At 52.4% G+C, this 19,824-nt stretch overlaps 1 protein-coding gene across 2 annotated transcripts in view; it reads right to left on the reverse strand.

Annotated features, from left to right (window-relative positions):
• Positions 1 to 692: 692 nt before the first annotated feature.
• The window catches only part of KCND3 (potassium voltage-gated channel subfamily D member 3), a 101,856-nt gene continuing 82,724 nt past the window's right edge, over positions 693 to 19,824 (reverse strand). For both annotated transcript variants that reach the window (XM_053998416.1, XM_053998417.1), the window contains exons 4-8: positions 12,730 to 12,831; positions 7,496 to 7,588; positions 4,882 to 4,938; positions 3,757 to 4,004; positions 693 to 1,589 (exon numbers count right to left, since the gene is read on the reverse strand). In XM_053998416.1, the coding sequence (XP_053854391.1) occupies positions 1,385 to 1,589; positions 3,757 to 4,004; positions 4,882 to 4,938; positions 7,496 to 7,588; positions 12,730 to 12,831 (705 nt within the window). In that variant the 3' untranslated portion in view covers positions 693 to 1,384. The remainder of the gene's footprint in view (positions 1,590 to 3,756; positions 4,005 to 4,881; positions 4,939 to 7,495; positions 7,589 to 12,729; positions 12,832 to 19,824) is intronic.

Genomic DNA, 19,824 nt, shown 5'->3' on the forward strand with positions numbered 1-19,824 from the left:
TAGTTCATGATGAGGCTTCTCCCAAACGAAGTGTGGAACTGTGGATAGAAAATGCTGTCTGTACCAACACATGAGCAAATGTTTTCAACCTCCAGTCCTGCTCCCCCTCCTCAGGCAGATCCTGTGCTGGGCCTGGAGAGCTGAAATTGCTGACCTTGTCTATCCCCAAAATCAATGCAGCCCAGGAGCCATGGATGGGACAACTGGAGCCCTAAGACTGTGAAAAAGCCAAATACCTCTCTGTCCATGCAAGATATTTGGCTCTGGGGTTAATTATTATCAAGTATAAATCCAGACATTATTTGGCTACTATTTACAACGGGTTACACGTCCAGTGCTAGCAAAGGAATTTCTCTATAGGAACCAAAAGGTAAAAAGCATGGGCATACATTACCAGGAACCTCTGTTAGACTCAGGAACGCTTGATGCAGTTGAGTTCAGTGCTTTCATTCTTTGCCATTTGTGTGCACAGTATTAAAAAAGAATCCTACCTTTTTTTTTTTTTTCTTTTTAAAAATACAGAACTGTAGTCTAGTCACACTCTTACAAGTAAGTGATAACAAAAATAGAAAGCAGATACCCAGGTGGGACTAAAACTCTACTAAAGCCTGTCTTCTTTTTTTGTTGTTGTTCTTGTTTTTGTTTTTCTCCACAAATATGTTTCCACAGACAATAATTAGCAGACAAACACACTGTTTGCAATTGCACTGTATTGACCTGAAAGGCGGGTACAAAATAGTCTAAATTGGGGATGGCATCCAGGGAGGGAGGTGTGTGTGTGGGTGTGGGTGTGCCCGGGGGGCTGGCACACCTGGGCTCCTGCTGGCCACCACCCTGGCAGGGCCGTGCCCTCGGGTGGCTCTGCACACTCACACTCACACACACAGCGATGAGGGGACTGCCGTGACAGGTGGCTTCTTTTGTCTAAATCTTTCCCTATAAAAGAAAAAAAAAAAAAAAAAAAAAAAAAAAAGGTGAAATTTTGGTTGGTTTAAAGGTTCTGCTCCATGAAGAAAAAAAAAAAAATCACAAAATCTATTGTTTTTCACCTTTTCAGTCATTTCCTCATGAATAAATATTATCCATTAAAAACCTTTAAAAAGGTGCTGCGATACACAGTGTTATGTTCCCGTTTGTCCGTGCCTCTGCTCGCCGCCGCTTCCTCCCTCCGCCCGTGCAGGTGCCGGGGCACGGCTCGCTCTCGGCGCGGCGCTCTCCTCCTGCAGCCCTTCCCTTCCCTTCCCTTCCTTCCCTTCCCTTCCCCTCCTGCCCGCGGTGCCGCGGCAGCCCGGCCCTGCCCGGGGCGCTGCCCTGTGCCCGCCCGGTGGCACACGCCGGGCAGGGAGGCACCGCGGGGCCCCCGCCGCTCCCGGCCGGGCTCGGCTCACAAGGCGGAGACCTTGACGATGTTGGCGGTGGCCGCGCTGGGAACGTTCGTGCCCTGGCCGGGGCTGCCCGGGCCGGGTCTGCTCTCGCCCTCGGGCGTCAGCGCCGGCGGCGTGGGGATGCTGATGATGGCTGTGGTGATCTGGGCGGCTTTGCAGTTCGGTCTCAGCCCATCATCCGATTTCATGTTGAGGCTGGAACGACTGGAAAACAAATTTAGCGCTTGGCTTGTTTCTCCAAACGAGGCGGTAGAAAGGATGGGAACGGTTGTGGTTCTTAATCGGGATCTTATTCAGCTGAAATATTCAAAGACTCCACTTAAACATCCCCCTGTTCCTGCAAGGCACCATTTATGTCTACACAGATTACACCAAGCTTTGGTAATGTTCCCCCTGGTCAGGAGACAGCTTTTCACGGGGCAAATTGTTCTGTTTCCATTTTCCTTCTTGCATAATTCTAGTTTATTTAAAATGACATCTAAATACACTGGCCTGTGTAGTGCATCTTTTCAGAGCACAGGTAGTTCTTTCTGAGAAAGATGATGTCTTTCTTGCATTTCAAATACCTCTTTCATATTCACCGTCCCTTGATCTTTTCTCTTTTATTTCTTTCTGCAGTAGTTTGAAGGATGTGACAGCTGGGAGCATTCTTATTAGATCTGCATCAATTGCATCCTATAATTAATTACAGGGGGAAAATGATAGGTTGATTTCTGTGCATCTGCACAGCTACAGGAGTCTGCTATTACCAGCCCAACATGTTCATTTTCGACACAAGGCCTGTCCTTTCAGAATGTAAAGCTCCCAGTTGGGAAGCTGTGGCTGCTGTTATCTCGGAGTGACTCACCCGGGGATGGTTTCTGATCCCTCAAACATCCAGGAACAGATCCCACTCCGATGCCTCGGGCACAAGCTGAGAGTGGGGCAGCCCCAGGGCCTGGGTGCTTCTGCCAGTGGTAACCAGTACACCCAGCTGGTTGCATTCCACATGAAAAATAACTGAAAAGCTTTTTTTTCTCTCTCCATCCTTGCCCAGTTTGGTAAGCAAGTGAAATAAGTGTTGACATTTAAAATATCACCGGCATCTGATTTAGCACCCAGAACAGTTGACATTCCCCTGAATTACTGCTTCAGGTGCTGGTTTAAAACATTGTCATATTGAAACTGAAAGAGCTGGAGACTTGTTTTGTGCTTATTCATTCATAATTCATGCTCTGAAATGCCCTTCTGGCACCAAGTAATCACTTGCTGCCCTAAAGGCAGCTTTGTTTCGGTTTCTACATCCCTCTGACAGGAGTGGGGAGAAGAGGAATGGGACATTCAAAACTAGCCCTGGTGCACAAAAAACTTATTGGGCTGAGGGGGATTTAGAAAGTAATTTAATATTTGCAGGAATTATACGGTGAATAAATGATTATTTTTCAGCAATTTATGTATAAAATGAAATTTTAAACATTTTCCATGAAGGGACACTTTACCTGTGTCCTTTATGGCTTTTTAGGTCACAACTACTAAGACACCATTGTGAAATTCCTCTTATTTGCTTCCCAGTGATGCTTAGAGTGGCAGCTTAGACTTTTGGACAATGCAAATCAGTGGAGTGTCCCAGGGAGGCCATCGGCCCTCCAACAGCTTTGGCTCACAGACACTGCTGGCCCACTGCTTTTGCCAACGTGCCCATTCCAGGGGAGCCTGTTCCGTGCCTACCACCCTCTGGGGAAGAACCTTTTCCTGATATCCCCCTTCCAAGCTGCACTGGAGTCTGCCTTTAACCTCCTTCTTCCCAGGAGAGCCGGGAGCCTTCCCTTGGGGCATCTCTGGGGGGGAGACGAAGATGCTGCCACCAGCCCCTGCCCCTGGCTGGAGAACAGCCCTGCCAGCCCTGCCAGCCCTGGGCACAGCTGGGCACAGCCCTGCCAGCCCTGGGCACAGCTGGGCACAGCCCTGCCAGCCCCTCACTGGGCACAGCCCTGCCAGCCCTGCCAGCCCTGGGCACAGCTGGGCACAGCCCTGCCAGCCCTGCCAGCCCCTCACTGGGCACAGCCCTGCCAGCCCTGCAGCTGGGCACAGCTGGGCACAGCCCTGCCAGCCCCACACTGGGCACAGCCCTGCCAGCCCTGCCAGCCCTGCCAGCCCTGCCAGCCCCACTCTGGGCACAGCCCTGCCAGCCCCACACTGGGCACAGCCCTGCCAGCCCTGCCAGCCCCACACTGGGCACAGCCCTGCCAGCCCTGCCAGCCCCTCACTGGGCACAGCCCTGCCAGCCCCACACTGGGCACAGCCCTGCCAGCCCTGCCAGCCCCACACTGGGCACAGCCCTGCCAGCCCTGCAGCCCCCGCCTGGCACGGCCGGGCCCACGCCCCCGCGTACCTGGTGGTGAGGGAGGGCTGCTCGCTGCACTGGATGTGGATGGTGCTGAGCTCCTGCATGCTCCGCAGGCGCGTGGCCGGCACGCTGGAGTTGGGCAGGTGCGTGGTCTTCTTGTGGCGCCGCGAGCAGCAGGACGTGCTCAGCCCGTGGTGGCTGGACAGCGAGGGGCTCCGGGACGAGGGGTAGTTCTGCATGGAGCTCTCCATGCAGTTCTGCTCGAAGAGCTGCTCGTCGATGAACTCGTGGTTCTGGCGGGGAGAAGCAGAGCTGTCACCGCCGGGGACACGGCCGGCCCGGCGCGGTGCCGGCCCGGCGCTGCGGGAGAGTTCTCTGCCTGTGCGCCTGCCAAGCGCTGCCCCGGGCGGATCCTGAAGGAAAGGACCCTGCCCTCACTGCAGCCGGGGGAGACTTCGCTCTCCCGTGTCAGCAGGGAAACAAGAGGAGCTGTTGCAGTGAGAGAAGCGGGAGGGCGTCGCTGCTCACACGGCCTGAGCCCGTCAGTCTGCTGCGCTCAGGTCCACAGGGCTTCAATTTCTGCTCATCTTTTGTCTGGATTCCAGAACGGTCTCAAAAAGTCTGGAATGCCACGTGGTTATGAAACCCCAAAGGAGCTCACGCTCCTTTTCTTTATGCCTGGGGGCAGGACTGTGTTTTATTTGGATGATCACCTGGCCACAGAACTCAATGCTTGCATTGGCTTTGGGTTCAAAGCACCCCTGCAGTGCATGAGCTGGGGGAATAAACAGCAGTGAAGAGGGGGAAGTGTTCAGGGAGAAGGAAATTCAGAAAGCTGAATCTGTAAAGAGCTTTTGTGGTAAGGAACAAGAAATCCTGAAAGAAAGAACTCATATGTGTGGCTAAGAACAGCCAGGTAGAGGGAACAGACCTCATCCAGACCCTGTCGGCTTCAGAAAAGATGGGAAACAAAAACAACCATGCTGAAGGCAGCCACCAGATCCCACTGGGACAAGTAACAACTGCCACAGGGAACAAGAGCACTGGAAAGCCAAAGGGAGCCACGTGCACAAACTCCCCAGCACAGGAGCAGAAGGAGAAGAAAGCAAACACTGTCCAGACACGTCACAGAGACCACAGAGAAAACAGATCGAATTGAAAAGGAAATACCTTGATGGTGGAAGTTCGTACAGATAACAGGGGATCATCCACAAGATAGGACAATCCCTACGGGACAACATGCCAACAGAAGATAAAAACACAATTCATTGTCCATTCCAGCATCCAGAAGTTTAGTCCCAGCACTGCATCTCTCGCCTCAGCATTCCAGCTCAAGTTTGAATGGGCAACAGAACCTTCCTTCTCTCAGGCCCCTCAACCAGAACCCTTCTGACAATTCAGCTTTTGAGTTCATGGAAACAGAACAAAACCCAGAACAAAACAACGTTATTGCTTTGATTCTTTGAGAGCCAAAGGCAGAGGCCAACCAGGCTTCAGCTGCTGGTTCACAGATCACAGACTGGGATCGTTTTGCTGTTGTGTCACCAGTGGGGTTTGATCAAACTCTGTGAAAACACAGAAGAAGGGTTTGGGTTGAAGGACTGGGCTCAAGGCACTCAGCACTTGGACAAAATAAGGCATGTGAATGTCCAGAATCAATCTGGGAGTTGGAATGAGAGGGAAAAAAAACTCCTTTTGTTTGAACCAACTCCATCTGCTGTGGGAATATGACAAAGTAATCTCTGTTGTGGCAGCTACAAGTACTCCAGGGTCACTTCGTCATCTGACACAGCAGATCTGTGACCATTCACAGCCACTCAGCTGGAAGTGTGTGCCAGTGACAACCCAGAGACCAGGCCAATAAATAATGTACTTTGAGAATCCTCTGCCTGCTTTCAGAAGGGTGAATTGCCCATTGAAACAAGCTTACAACCATGGTACATTCCTCATTCCATTCCTGCAACTTGCTCACAAAATGACTCTTCAGTGTTTAAAAATGCTTTTACTGCAAGTTAAATTTCCTGTTGCACGGTGTTTTAATAGATTAGGTGAAGTGCAGGACCTCCACACAAACCCATTGCACTTTCTGGCCTGATAACTCCAGACCAGAATCCAAACCTGCTGTCTGATTTGGTGCTACACCATGGCAATAACTGGCCAAGAAAAACACGAGGGAAAACCCCTTCGTGCAGATTCTCCTTCTGAGTTTTGATCAAAATTCAAGTATCACTGTTACTGCCACTGTTTGCTGAAAAAGAGGAGCAATTGGAACATTTTCAGTCCCTGTGACTCATTGTCTGAGCAGCTTTGTGAGCTGGAAGTGGCCAGCCTTTGTCAGTGTGGTGGGCTGCCAGAGCCAGGGTACCACACCCACTAATTAGGGCACCACACCCCAAATTAGGGCACCACACCCCAAGTTAGGGCACACTTTGGCCCGTTACTTGCTCCTGAGAGATGGAGCAGCTCGTGCAGCCCCGGAGATGCTCAGCTGCCCCTGCACGGGTCAGGATTTCTGTGAGCCCTTCGGAAGGACAGAACCTGCAGGCAGGGCTCTCAGCTTTTGTCTGCTTCAGCCAACCTGCTCACGTGTTCAAATGAAAGTGCCTTTGGGAAATACGGGTCGCAGCACCGAAGGTTTTAGGCAGAAAGTTTTAAACTGAAGAGTCAGGTTGTGAAATATCTGCTGGTAATGTAACATTGAAATCAAGGCAGGATGAGTTGTGTCAAACAAATCCAGTAGCCATCGATACAGGAAGAATCAGTTCCCTGCCCTTGGCACGGGGACCCTTAGAGCTCCTCGGGCTCAGGTCACTGTAATTAATTACTCAGCTTCTTCCAGTGTATCTCTGAGGCCTCAGTGCTGCTATTCCAGCACAAGCCAAACTATGGAAGTGAAGGTGATTTGTCTAAAAGAAACCCTCGCAAGTCAGAAATCAAAAGTACATTTGATGATGGATGCAGATAGAAAAAGGCATGAATATTTCAAGTGTCTCCCTAGAATGAATCATGGTATAGATAATGTGTTCCTTTACTGCAGAACCTTTTATAAAAACCTGGAAGCAAAACGTATCAAATAAATATCTGAAATGTTCCCAAAGACTTCTGCATACACAATCAGTCACCAATGCAAAATAAAACTCTCGCTCCCAACACCTTGCAGGATGCAAACAGAAAAGTCATGCTGCACAAACTGGCTTTGAGATAAATCACCTGCCCTCGCAACCAGAAGAGATGTGTGCAACCTTTAAGCCCTCGAACAGAGCTCATCCTCTCTGAGCCATCCCCAGGGCTAAAGGTTATTTTTCCCAGCCCCTGGGCGCTGGTACCGGGCTGTGGCTGGGAGTCCCCAGCAGCATCTTCCTCCCGAGGCAGCAGAGCTGTCCCTTGGCGCTGCTCAGCCCCAGTGAAGGGGGTGTGATGTGTGCCTGAAGGGAAATGCACTTTGGGGCTTTCGGGAGCACTGAAGAAATGAAACTTCTTACTCCGAGATCTCCCTAACCCCTCGCTGAAATTTAGGTGTGTTCAGAGGAACTGGACTGAGAAGCTGCTGCTGGCTCCGTGCGGGGGGGGCTGAGGGCAGCAGACAATCCCATCTGTGTCCCCCTGCACAGGAATGATCGTTATCATGCACAGACAGAAGCGCGTTTAACCCTCTGCAGAGTGTTCTGGGGAGCCCCGGGTGAGTGCCAGCCCTGGAGGGAGTGTGCCAGGGTGCCCTGGAGCCCCCCGTGTGAAATCGGCTCCCCGGGGCGCCCTGGCCGGGCAGGGCTGTGCTGGTACTTACGGTTGTTTTTTCCAGGCAGTGCAGCAGATGGTGGTGTTGGCTTTCGATTAAGGAGGTGCCTTTAGTCATGTGCTGCTCCTCTTCGGTGGATCCCTGAATGGCCACAGAAAGAGGAGGGAACAAAACCCAGACAGGTGTAAAGCCAGGAGAACAACCAGAAGCAGCAGCACCAGCAGGAGCTGTCCCAGGGGGAAGGATGATAATTTCAGTGCTGCCAGGCCTTTCTCCTGACTCTCAGGAAGTTTCCTCAGCTTTTTTCCTTAATGATTTCGCTTGTCCAGCCAGGTGGACTCAGATTTGCTTCAAGGCCTGTGTGTTCCTAGGCATTCCATAGCAAGGGAGGAAATGCAGGAGGGGCTGCTGGCTTACCACGTCAGGCTCAGGAGCCAGGAGGCAAAAGGAAAAGGAAAGGAAAAGGAAAGGAAAAGGAAAGGAAAGGAAAAGGAAAGGAAAAGGAAAGGAAAAGGAAAGGAAAGGAAAAGGAAAGGAAAAGGAAAGGAAAAGGAAAGGAAAAGGAATCTGTGCTGCTTTTCCAAAATGCAGTGAGCCTGCTAAGCTTGCTGTGACATTCGAATGCCAGCAGACATCCCCGGCCTGTGCTAGGGGGCAAAGCAAAGCTGTCCTGCTGCCCTGGGCAGGGCTGGCCCTTGGCACTCTGTGCCACTGCCAAGCTTCTGAGTCTCAGCAGGAGGGGCACAGTCAGTGCTCGGGGCTCAAGGATGTTCTCTTGCTGCTGCTCGAGTCCTGCTCTGTGATTTCAGCACACCTGAATCTGTGCTGTGCCTTTGAGGATGAGCTCTCTCACAGGCAGTGACGTGCATTACAGCAGCAATTGGGTGCTGTGAGATGTCTCCAGTGCCTCAGCAGTAAGGGGCGGCCTGCAATGCCTAAATCTGAAAGGAGAAACTGGATGTGCATGGCTTGAGAGGCTGCTCAGGATCTGGCTGCTCAGGAGAGGAAACGGGTGGCAGAACATCCTGCCAAGACATTGCTTGTTGCTCTCGAGGGGATCGAATTCAGCCGTGGTTAAAGCACTGCATTTAAATACACCCCTGAGTCCCACTGCTGCCCTGCAAGTGCCTGCTCTGGATGCCGTTCCCAGGCTGCTGCTGTGATCCTTAAGTGGAGGGATAACTCTGAGCTGACAGGTGCCAAAACACAGCCGAAGTGGTACATTAAGGGAGCTGGCTTCCTGAACACAGAATTAATAGATTCCTGTGGGAATGCATCTTAGGCAGGTTATGGATTTTTTGTTGCTGTTGTTTTGGAAGATGAACATTCCCAGACGTATTTTTAGAAGTGGCCTAAAAAAAAGAAATCAGTTCCATTTTTCTTATTAACAATCCTCCTGATGAGGTAACACATCCAGCAGGTCCTGCTGGCTCCTGCTGAGATGACTGACTCCACTGAAGTCTGGGTTGGAATATTTGCCATGGAGGTCCTTGGGAGCCCTAAAGCAGAGATGATGCTGCACTAAAACACTGGGAAAAGAGAGAGAAGGAGCACATATTGCAGACGGTATCTTTTTATGAGGATTTGCCTGAGAGGAAATCGAATGGGAAGCCAAGACAGAGCTTCCCCAGCTCCCCAGGAGAGCCAAGGCACTTCAGTGTTGGCAGCACAGCCCAGCCTCTCCTCTGCCTTCCACCTCAGGGCTGGGCTTGGCCCTGAGGGAAAGGGCTCGGGGATGGCAGCGACCAGGAATGAGCTGGGCTCTCAGGGACTGGCACCTGCACCTTGTCTTCTTTGGGCAGGAGCCAGCTGGGAAGCGGGCACGAGATCTGCAGAACTGCTGGCCAGGGCCAGGGCCAACATCCCAGGCTTCTGGCATTCTGGGAGCAGTGCTGAGGAAAGGGATCCTGCAGACAGAGCTTCTGCATCAGTGGCTCCTGGTTACTGCAGGCAAACCAAATCTGGGTCTTCAGCAGAAGAGTCTGGCTGCAACGAAGAGCTGCTGGGGGAAGGAGAGCTCTGCTCTTTGAGCAGGGATGCCAGTTTGGCAAGGCTTTGATGCCAGTTGCCATTCAGTTTGCTCTTGGAAGACATTCAGGGAGCTGCTGGTTGCTTGGGGGGAGGCTGCAGCTCGCCGTGGTGTCAGTTCTGAAATCCAAAATTCTTCCACTTTGCCTTGATTTTAGTGCTCCATCAGTGGGCCCTGGTGAACTGGTTCAGGGGCTGGACTGGCCCTGCCCAGTGCTTATCTGGGGCTTGTGAAAAGGCACCAGAGCTCCCAGCATTCTGTTCCTGGGATATTCACCTCCTGGCACTGCAGCTAAAAGGGAATTTCAGCTGTACAAGGAGATTAGTGCTAAGAGGATATGTAGGCTGCTGCCATGGGAAGGATCTCACCATCCCTTGAGCACTTTTGACATAAAGCCCACTAAAAAAACCTCTAAATGAGAAGAAAACAGTCTGAGTACTTCGTGTCTAGATGGCAAATGCCACAGATGCACACGTTTGTGGAGCACGAGCCTGCGCTCCCGCTGGAAGCTGATCTCCTTCCTGCTGCTGTCCTTGGGTGAATCCTTTGGATGAATCCTCCCCTCTGCCTCCCCCTCCCTGTGCTGGAGGCTCCAGGCTGGGGAGCTGCTCCCCTGGGAGGTGGTGTGGCTGTGCTGGAGCTGCTGGGAGCTCAGCCCTGCAGCCACTCCTGGTTTGCTGCTCTGGCTGCAGAGCCCAGCCAGGGACGGCGCGGGGCTGGCCCTGCTCGGGGACCCCTCGGTGCCACCTCTGCTGTGCACAGGGACCCGGGGCAGGGACAGGGCTGGAACTGCAGCCTGGCCACGGGCAGCCCCTTGCTGCTCACACAGATCCTGGGCAAGGTGTCAAACGGGCCCTGCACCGAGCAGGGCAGCAGCTTGACACTAATTTGACTGACAAATATGCACAGTATGGAGAGAATGTCTTGGTGCCTGTTACAGCAGCTACGCAAGCCGTGCTCCTCTCCGTTTTTACAGCTTAAAAAATTTGGCTGTCTAGACTTGCTGTCATTCACATTTTGTACTCTTCAGAAGAGTTTGTTGCTCTGCCATAAAATGAAGGACATAAAATCGTGCCTCGTGGAGTTAAGCTGGCCATGTACACCTGCAGGGAAGGATGCTCTGCAGTTCTGTAATTAATTAGTGTCTCTGCCTGGGGAGGGAGAGACACGTTGGGCCTTGACTCTGGCCCAAACCCATCTGGGATTCCATGATTTAGAGCTATAAGCCCACCAGGAAGGAAGTTACAGCCAGAAAACCGTGTGAAAACCTGCTGGAGCCCCTATAGATCTAAATTTAGTTATTAATGGGTGAAAAAATCTTCTAGAACCTCTTTAGAGATGTTTCTGTTTTCCTTCCTGTGTCTACAGTAGCTTTTTTTAGCCAAAATGATCCTTTTCCCACTTATTTTTGGGCAAGTGCCAGAAAATGAACCCATTCAGCCAAATATTTCTCTCAGCCTCGTGCGTTTTGGACTTAGGCACTGGTGTGCCAGCTGCTCCTCCCTGAGTGCTCTTGGCAGGGAGTTTTGGTTGACAAGAGGAGTGAGGAGATCCTTGTTGGGATGACAGGCTGGAAGATCAAGTGCAAACTGAGTGATCCTGCCAAGCTCTCCTGGCAATTTTAAAGATCAGAAACCTGAAGTTTAAAAGGAAATTTTAAATTTTTAGTCAAATCTTTGCATGTTTCTGGGTAATAGATGGCAGAACCCCAGCAGAGCTGACTTCCCAGTCCTGAGCCTTTCCTGTGTGGGGATGAAGCTCTGGGATAGGTGTGACCAGTCCTGGCCTTTACTTGACACAGGAGCTGCTCCTGAGCTGCTCAGCAGTGCCAGATGGTCCGAGGCCAGATTTCCTGAGCGTGGCTGCCATGTGCAGGCAGGAGACAACGCTGGAGGTGGTGTCAGAAGGATCCAGCTTGCTTTGGGAGGGAGAACAGAGCCTCTCCGGGCCCCCCACCTGCCACACCTGTGCTTGGTGAGAAGTGCTTGAGTGGAGAGCCCCGAGAGCAGCGCAGCTGGAGAGGGCCAGGTTTGTGTCCCAGCCAGAGCCGGGTGCTGCCCCGGGCCGAGCCCGCCCGGCTGGGCTCAGTCCTGGCAGCAGCTTCCACAGGGGCTGCGAGGGTTTCAGCTGTGACCTCACACAAGTGTGGGGCTGCAAAAGCCCCCCCAGCTCCCTCAGCTGCTCCTCAGAGAGCTCCTTCTGCTCTCGTGCCAGCTCTCTTGCTCCTCCCTGGGCACAAAAGCAGGGATGTGTCCCAGGGAGAGTGAAACTGAGGATTAGATCCCAAGTGAGGCTGCACAAATGAGTTCTTAGGTGGCTCTGGGGCTCAATCATTCTTCATCTCTTTCTCTTTGCTCCCCACGTGCATGAAAGACTGATTTATTTGAAATGAAATCCATGAAATGTGCTAATACCTGCTCTGGTGTTGATCAGGCTTAATGTAATAACCTCCTCTCGTGTCTGCTGGTTCTGCTGAGCAATCTGAGCACTTAAAACTTTCCTCCTCCTGAGCAGCCAGAGGCCTCTGGAGGCCTTTAAAAATAAACCCAGCACCAGGCAGCCTGAACAGGAGCCAGGGAATATTTCCCTGTCCGGCTGGAGATGATCAGGTAGTGCACATTAGACTCTAAAACAGAAATGGGAGGCAGTGGGTGTTTGTAGCGTGGGCTGTGTAAATCAGCCCAGCCCAGCAGCTCCGGCACAGCCAGGGTCACAGGGAGCTGTGAGCCTGCTCTGGCTGCAGAGCCAGCTCCCGTGCAGCTCCTGTGCAGCTCCTGTGCAGCTCAGGGAGGGGCTCAGGGAAACCTTCCCTGCCCTGCAGTGCAGCAGCTGGATTCCAGCTGTGCCTGCACACCCGCGTGGGACCCCACGTGTGACCCTGCGTGCCAGGCTGGGGACAAGGGGGAGCTGGGAACCAGGGAGGGGCAGGGGCAGGGACAGGGGCAGGAGCAGGGACAGGGACAGGGGCAGGGACAGGGGCAGGAACAGGGGCAGGGACAGGGACAGGGGCAGGGGCAGGGGCAGGGACAGGGACAGGGGCAGGGGCAGGGGCAGGGACAGGGGCAGGGGCAGGAACAGGGGCAGGGACAGGAACAGGGGCAGGGACAGGGGCAGGAGCAGGAGCACAGGCAGGAGCAGGGACAGGGACAGGGACAGGGACAGGGACAGGAGCACAGGCAGGGGCAGAGGCAGGGGCAGGGACAGGAGCACAGGCAGGGGCAGAGGCAGGGGCAGCAGTGTGCTGGGCACTCACCGGGAGCTCCAGGGCCTCGTTGAGCAGCCCGTTGCGCTTGCTGTGCAGGTAGGCGTTGGAGCTGCCCGTCTTGGCCACGCGGATCCGCGCCAGGCGCGCCTTCTGCGGGAGAGACAGCGGGGTCAGAGAGAGACAGGGGGGTCAGAGAGAGACAGGGGGGCAACAGAGAGAGACAGGGGGGTCAGAGAGAGACAGGGGGGCCAGAGAGAGACAGAGGGGCCAGAGAGAGACAGCGGGGTCAGAGAGAGACAGGGGGGTCAGAGAGAGACAGGGGGGTCAGAGAGAGACAGGGGGGCCAGAGAGAGACAGAGGGGCAAGAGAGAGACAGAGGGGTCAGGAACAGTGGGGTCAGGGATGGGGACAGTGGGGTTAAGGATGAGAAACAATGTGGTTAGGAAGGCAGTGGGCTTAGGAAAGCAATGGGGTTAGGGCTGGGAACCAGTGGGGTTAAGGATGAGAACCAGTGGGGTTAAGGATGGGAAACAGTGGGGTTAGGGCTGGGAACCAGAACGGGGTGCTGCAGGCCCCTTTGTGCTTCCCGAAGGTCACTTTTGGGTGAGATGCAGAGCACTGGAGACTCGGCCTGGCCGTGCTCGGGTCGCAGGGCCGTGGGTGCTCTGCACGTGAGGTGCCCCCATTTCTCACCTGGCCCTTGCAGCCCCTCTTTGTCTCTCAGCTGTGTCCTTGTCCCCTGCTCTGCTCGAGCTGCAGCAGCACAGGGACAGGGGGCCCTCGGAGAGCGCGGGCCTGTGGCCCTGCAGTGGCTCTGCCACTTCATTAACTGGCATCTGATAAAATAACTCTCTCCAAAATATACACACCTCCAGGGGGACAACTTAGGTGATAAGAAGCAGTCCAGAATAATGCCAACAAGAAAAACTAACACCCTTCCTCTTCCTTTTTGATCATTTTTGATAATTCCTTTTAGCATTTTCGTTTTTCATTTCAATTGCTGCCTGCTTCTCTGTCGAGTGATTTGCCTTTTTCTACTGTTAATTTATGACTCAAACGCCATTAGAAGTAAATACATTAAATAGCTGCAGCTATTAAAAAATAATTACATTGTGCTGTAGTTTAAAATGCTGCATAATCCCTTAAATAACATGGAGCTCGTGATTTTCCCTTCTAATTAGAGGTGCTAATGGGTAGGGGCTGTAGGAAGAGGAAAGGCAGGAGGCAAATACCTGCAGTGGGTCCAGAGAGTGGAGCCCTTGCAGGAGCTCGATCCCCGTCCAGGTGCGAGCCACTCTGGCCCTCAGTACTGGAAACATTTGAAATCTTTGTTTAACCTCAAGACCTTGTGCCCATACAGACAATTTCTCAGGCAAAGACACGCACAGGGTAAAGTCTGCAGCTTTAATTGGGTGACACAGACTATGACCAGCCTGGAAAATAGGTCTTTTTTTGACCCCCCCCAAATGGGGACATCTGAAATTGGCTTCATTTTCTATACCTCACCTAGATTTCCTTGTCCCATTTTAAGGTTGAGCCTCCTGGTCAGGGTGAGAGTGAGATCCCTGTGCTGGGCCAAGGCCCTGGGACAGGGCAGGGCACGGGCTGAGAACACAACGAGAACTGAAATTGGATCTGCACTTTTTCTGAACTTTCCCAGGCTGCTGTGTTGCTCCAGGCCCTGGAAAGGACTGGCCTTAGGCTGTAGCCTGGAACAAAATCCATGGGGACTGCTGCTGTGGAATGGGGCCGGGATAAGGGACCAAGCAATATTTCATTTTCCAGGTACATGGCATTGTCCCTCTGTTCCTGAAAATTCCATTTCCATTAAATGCTTTCTTCTAAACACAAGCATGTGCCTTTGTGTGCCTGTTCCTTACTTTTCACAGTGATCTCTCTCCTCTAACAGTGGATTTTGGAGGCAGTGGTGGTTTCTCCAGGGATGCTCTGATGGTCACACAGAAGGTTCCCATTTCTCTCTGTGCTTGATAAAATATCAGCTCCTTTGCTGGAGGAATTGCCAGTGCCCAACTGACCTCACCTGTAGCAGGGAAGGTTCATCCTCATCTCCAGTCCAGTCAGTTGTTAAAGTGGATTCAGTCTCAGGCTGTTGTAATGAACATTATTCCCTTTGCCTCCAGGCTAGCAGGGGATCAAATATTAATAGCTGTACTCCATGTGGAGTGGAGATGGGTCTGAGGTCTGTTCCCTTTTCCTTTTGAAACAGGGCCACTTGCTATCTAAATAATTAAGCTGCACAGCTTTTGTAGTTTAGAACAGACGTTGTTATTTTAAAAAATGTCAGTGGGGCAGGACAGAAGTTAATCCTGCTCTCTTCCACAAAGGATTGGCTGGGATCGTCGCAGCGCCCAGCTCCGGGTCCCCATCGTGATTAAATTTGGTAGATATCTTGATTAACTCAGCTAGAGAAGTTAATTAAAATTGGTGCCTAAAATTGGTTTGGCCCTCCAGACAGTTTCCTCCATTGGACTAGAAACCACTTGAAAACAACAGCTCAGGTTTTTCTGTGAGTGTCTGTGTGCGAATGTGAGTTCTCTGAAAGAGGCTCTGTCAGGTGGCACAAGCTCTGCCTGGTCTTTGGGTACCTGTCCTGTGTCTCTGTGGGCTCTGGCACTTTGATCAAGCCTGACAGTAAAGAAGGGTTTAAGATCTTCCAAATTCTGCCAGTTTTTACCACGTGTGGGCACGTTTTTGCCATCCCTGTCCTGCAGAGCTCAGCGCTCCTGGCCTGGGCACTGAGGTGCAGGTGGAGGCCTGTGGTTCTCTGGCCTCGTGCTGCAAACATCATTCTGGGGGAATGGTTGTCTTCTGCATCTTCTCCCCCAAATGTGACAGACTAAAGGTCACCAGGGCCGGGCCTGAGATCACTGCTACTGAAATAACCCCTGCACAGGAGGCTAAAAAAGGAAAAGCAAACGGCACACTGTGTCTGCATGGAGATGGGGAGAGGAGTTGCTAGGAAACCACAGGATCTCAAAATGCATATGACCTAATCTGGAAGATAATTTATATGATGAAAATAATAATACTAATGACAGCCACTTACAGGTTAGAATGATTAATTTGGTTATCTTGGAGCCCACGTGTTTCTCAGAGCAGGATGGAAGGCAGGGCTCAGTAACTTCTGGGCTTTGCTGGTTTTTAAGAAACTGGAGGCTCAGAATAAGCAGGAGGGCAGTGAAGACCTGCACAGGTGGGGAGGGTGCAGCGTCCTGGGTGTCTGCACTTCCCAAAGGGACTGGCAGAGGAGAGAGAAGAGCCTGAGTTCATCCTGCTGCTTTTTGGAGAAGTGCAGGGAGCAGGAGCTGCTGGCTGGGAGAAATGCTTACCAGATGGCAGGCTCAGGAAACAGCTAATTATTATTTATTAATGATTTTCATCCAGCTCTTATGGAGATAACGCTCACTCTTGATTTATGTGGGATAAAAAACTATTAAGCTGGAACCTATGACAGCATTCCATATTTGCCAGACAGCTTCAGCTTTCCAGATCTTCTGTTCTTGAGCGAGCAGGGAGTGCAGTACCTGCACGTCAGGAGCTCTGCAGGCCCTGCAGCCCCTTCTCCCTCTGGGCACTGGAGCTGTTTTAGCATTTCCCCCCTCAGGGTGAGGCTGGAGAGGACCTCTGGCATCCAGTCATGGATCAGCTGGTCCAACTGCGCAGCGCCACCTCCACCCTGTGTCCAGGTGGTTTTGGGGAGCTCCAAACCCTGCACACCTGAGGGTATTCACACATGAGTCAGCCCCCTCTGAGCTGTCCCTTCATCCCTCCTCAGCCTTTCCTCAGGTGAGAGGTGCTCTGGCCACCTCCCATCTCCCTTCACTGCTAAAGCCACGCCACGAGGTTTCCTGGTGTGCATATTTCCTTATGCAGCTACTCAAGGCAATTAACCATGTTCTACCTGCTAATTCCTCAATAATGAATAGTTTGAATGCTACTGGTGATTGCTGCAGTAGGTGAGCACCACTGGGCCTTTAAGGCTGAAATGAAGCTGCTCTCCAAAGTCATCAGTGGAGTGTTTTGGATCTGGTTTTTATTCTCATGGTGAAATATCACAGCCATTCAGCAAGTGCTTGATTTTCCTGCTTTTCTCTGCATCTGTTGCTTGTCTGGGGTTTGGACTTTAAATCCTAGATGGAAAGGACGTGGTTGATTTTTGAAGATGGAAAAGGTGACAAGCAGATTGTAGAGTTAAACAGAGCCCAGCACTGCTACAGGATCTAAGGGGGACCTTTTCTTCTCCTTTTCACCTCTTATTTTCTCTAAGAAACAAAGTATGCACATTTGGATTTTTACTTCCTCTCAAACCTTTACACTAAATGGCTTTTGAGCCAAGTTCAAATATTCTGTCACTTTTGCTTTGGGGGAGATGTTATAGAGCTGCATATGGAAATTAGGTGGTGTAGAACTCATTATATTCCTATATAATTTGATAGAACCACTTGCAGTCAGACCTTGATCTTATTTTGGGCCTCTTCATTACTTTCCAGAGATGAAAGATTCCCCTCTCCTCCTCTGTGCCTCTCCTTTTAATGCCACCTTACCCTTGGCACCATTAAAGCAACAGAACATCATTTCCAATGAACTTTATCGTTTAATCTTTTCCAACACTGAGGAACATCATGTTCAGGCTATTTATAGAACAATGCATGGAATATGGAGTTTAATGGGTCTGGGCCTCTACCAGCCACAGATACCCTGGCTGATGAGAGAGGAGCTTTCAAAGGGTCACGCTGTGCAAAAGTGGCAGCCCTGGAGCACGGGGCCCCTCCTGCTGTAAACTTCTTCTTGTTCATTCTCATCTTGAGCTTGACAAGCTCGGCTCAGACTTAGTGAAGCTCTCACTCCTATGGGATATTTGCTTCAGAAATTCTTTCTTCTGTTTCGAAAGTTCCTCCTGGGTTCCAGCCTGTGCTGTCTGTGTATTCATGCACCCAGTCAGGCTCAGAGCCAGACCTTGCTCTGTGTAAGGACTGACTTGAAGGACCCTTTCCCTTGACTGAATTGTGTTTTACACAGTTGCTGCCACTCAAAGCTTCCTCTCTGCTGAGGCTCCCACAGCACCAGCCCAGCTGAGTGACAAAACCACCTCTGTTCCTTTCTCTCTCCCTTCTTGAAATAATACCAAAAGAAATTCCTGTGTGCACTTTTTTACAGTATGAATGCTGGAACAGGTTTTTAGAGCTCGGGTCAGAATTGCTCCAAGGGTGTTGTTAAAGAGGTGCCCAGTTGTAGTGGGAATAATCTGGAATAACTGGGATTGTTATGGGGTGCAAATCAGGGTGTCAGAACTTGTCTAGAAATTTATTACTTTAAAAAATCACAAGAAAAGTCCCTCATGTTTTTTGCATCATTAATAGGGATGCTGCTGTTCTGCATTAGTCCAAAATAAGGCTCAGTGTTTCACTGGAAGCCAAGCATGATGAGCAGCTGTCTGCCTGTGATTTATCTGTCTGTCCTTCCTTATCTGTGTTTTCAGAGCTCGCTTTTATAACATCTTTCACACAGCTCACACCCCTAATGAATAGCTATGAAGTATTCAGGGGGAGGAATTGACAGTTTGATCTGGTGCCACATGCCAGGCCCTGGCCCTGATGGATGAGCACTAATTAATGGTGTGGAGCAGTGGCAGCTGCAGGCAGGGAGGGAATGGCTCAGGTGGTGCTGCCCAGCACCTGCTCAGGGAGTGTCACCTGTGGCACAGGTCCCTGCTGGCAGCAGCCAGGGGCTGTCCCCAGCTCCATCCCCTTCTCCATGTGCGAGATCTCGGCCCTGGCTGAGCCAAGTGCTCCTTGCTGGGAGCCACAGCTGCCCAGAGCTCCTCACACGACACCAAAGCCGTGCCAGTGCCGCCTTTCCCGCTGGAAGTGCCCCTGCCTGCTCCCGAGCTGTGTGATACAGATCTCTTGCACTGGGGAAAAATCCATCCCAAATCCCTCCTGTGCTGCTGCTTGAGTGCAGACTCCAGAACTCGTGTCCCTGCTCACATCCCTGTGCTGGCAGCCACAACACCTGGCTGCAAGCTGGGCTGCCAGATGTGGGGGGACTGTCCTGCCTGGGGCTGTCCTGGGCTGGACAATCCCGTTTGAATTCTCTCCTGGGGCTGGACAATCCCGTTTGAATTCTCTCCTGGGCTGGACCATCCTGCCTGGGGCTGGAGAATTCTGCCTGGGACTGTCCTGGGCTGGACAATCCCGTTTGAATTCTCTCCTGGGCTGGACAATCCTGCCTGGGGCTGTCCTGGGCTGGACAATCCCGTTTGAATTCTCTCCTGGGCTGGACAATCCCGTTTGAATTCTCTCCTGGGGCTGGACAATCCTGCCTGGGGCTGTCCTGGGCTGGACAATCCCGTTTGAATCCTCTCCTGGGGCTGGACAATCCCGTTTGAATTCTCTCCTGGGGCTGGACAATTCTGCCTGGGGCTGTCCTGGGCTGGACAATCCCGTTTGAATTCTCTCCTGGGGCTGGACAATTCTGCCTGGGGCTGTCCTGGGCTGGACAATCCCGTTTGAATTCTCTCCTGGGCTGGACAATCCCGTTTGAATTCTCTCCTGGGCTGGACAATCCCGTTTGAATTCTCTCCTGGGGCTGGACAATCCCGTTTGAATCCTCTCCTGGGCACCCTGCCCGGCGCTGTCCTGGGGCTGGAGCTCTCCGCTGTCCCCAAGCCTGTTGTTGCCGTGGTTGCCGCCTGTCCCGGCCCCTTTGTGCATCCCGGCATCGCCGCTGCTGGGACGGCTCCTGACTGTCCCTCGTCCCCTGCGGAGGTGCCGGAGGCACGGGCAGGGCCGGACGTGCTCTGTGGAAGGGCAGAGGTGCTGTGCCACCGGCCTGCGGTGACAGGGACGGGGACAGGCGGGCAGGCTCCTGCCGCTGCGGTCCCTGCCCGGCTCAGAGCAGCGGCCGCAGCTCACGGCCGCTCTCTGGGCGTTTTCCTGCCCCGGCGGTGGATCCGTGGCCCTGATTTCGGACATCCCCGCGGGGTGGGACCGGCAGGGGCTCAGCCCACGCCAGGCGGGTATTTGGGCAGGGTGGGAAAGCATTCCCTGCAGGATCCAGGTAACAGCAAAGAATCCATCACCAGAGGCCAAGCCCAGGGCAGGACAGGGCTTCCCTGCCCGG

This window comes from Vidua macroura, chromosome 24 (assembly GCF_024509145.1).
Source record: "Vidua macroura isolate BioBank_ID:100142 chromosome 24, ASM2450914v1, whole genome shotgun sequence".
Classification (NCBI taxonomy): Eukaryota; Metazoa; Chordata; class Aves; order Passeriformes; family Viduidae; genus Vidua; species Vidua macroura.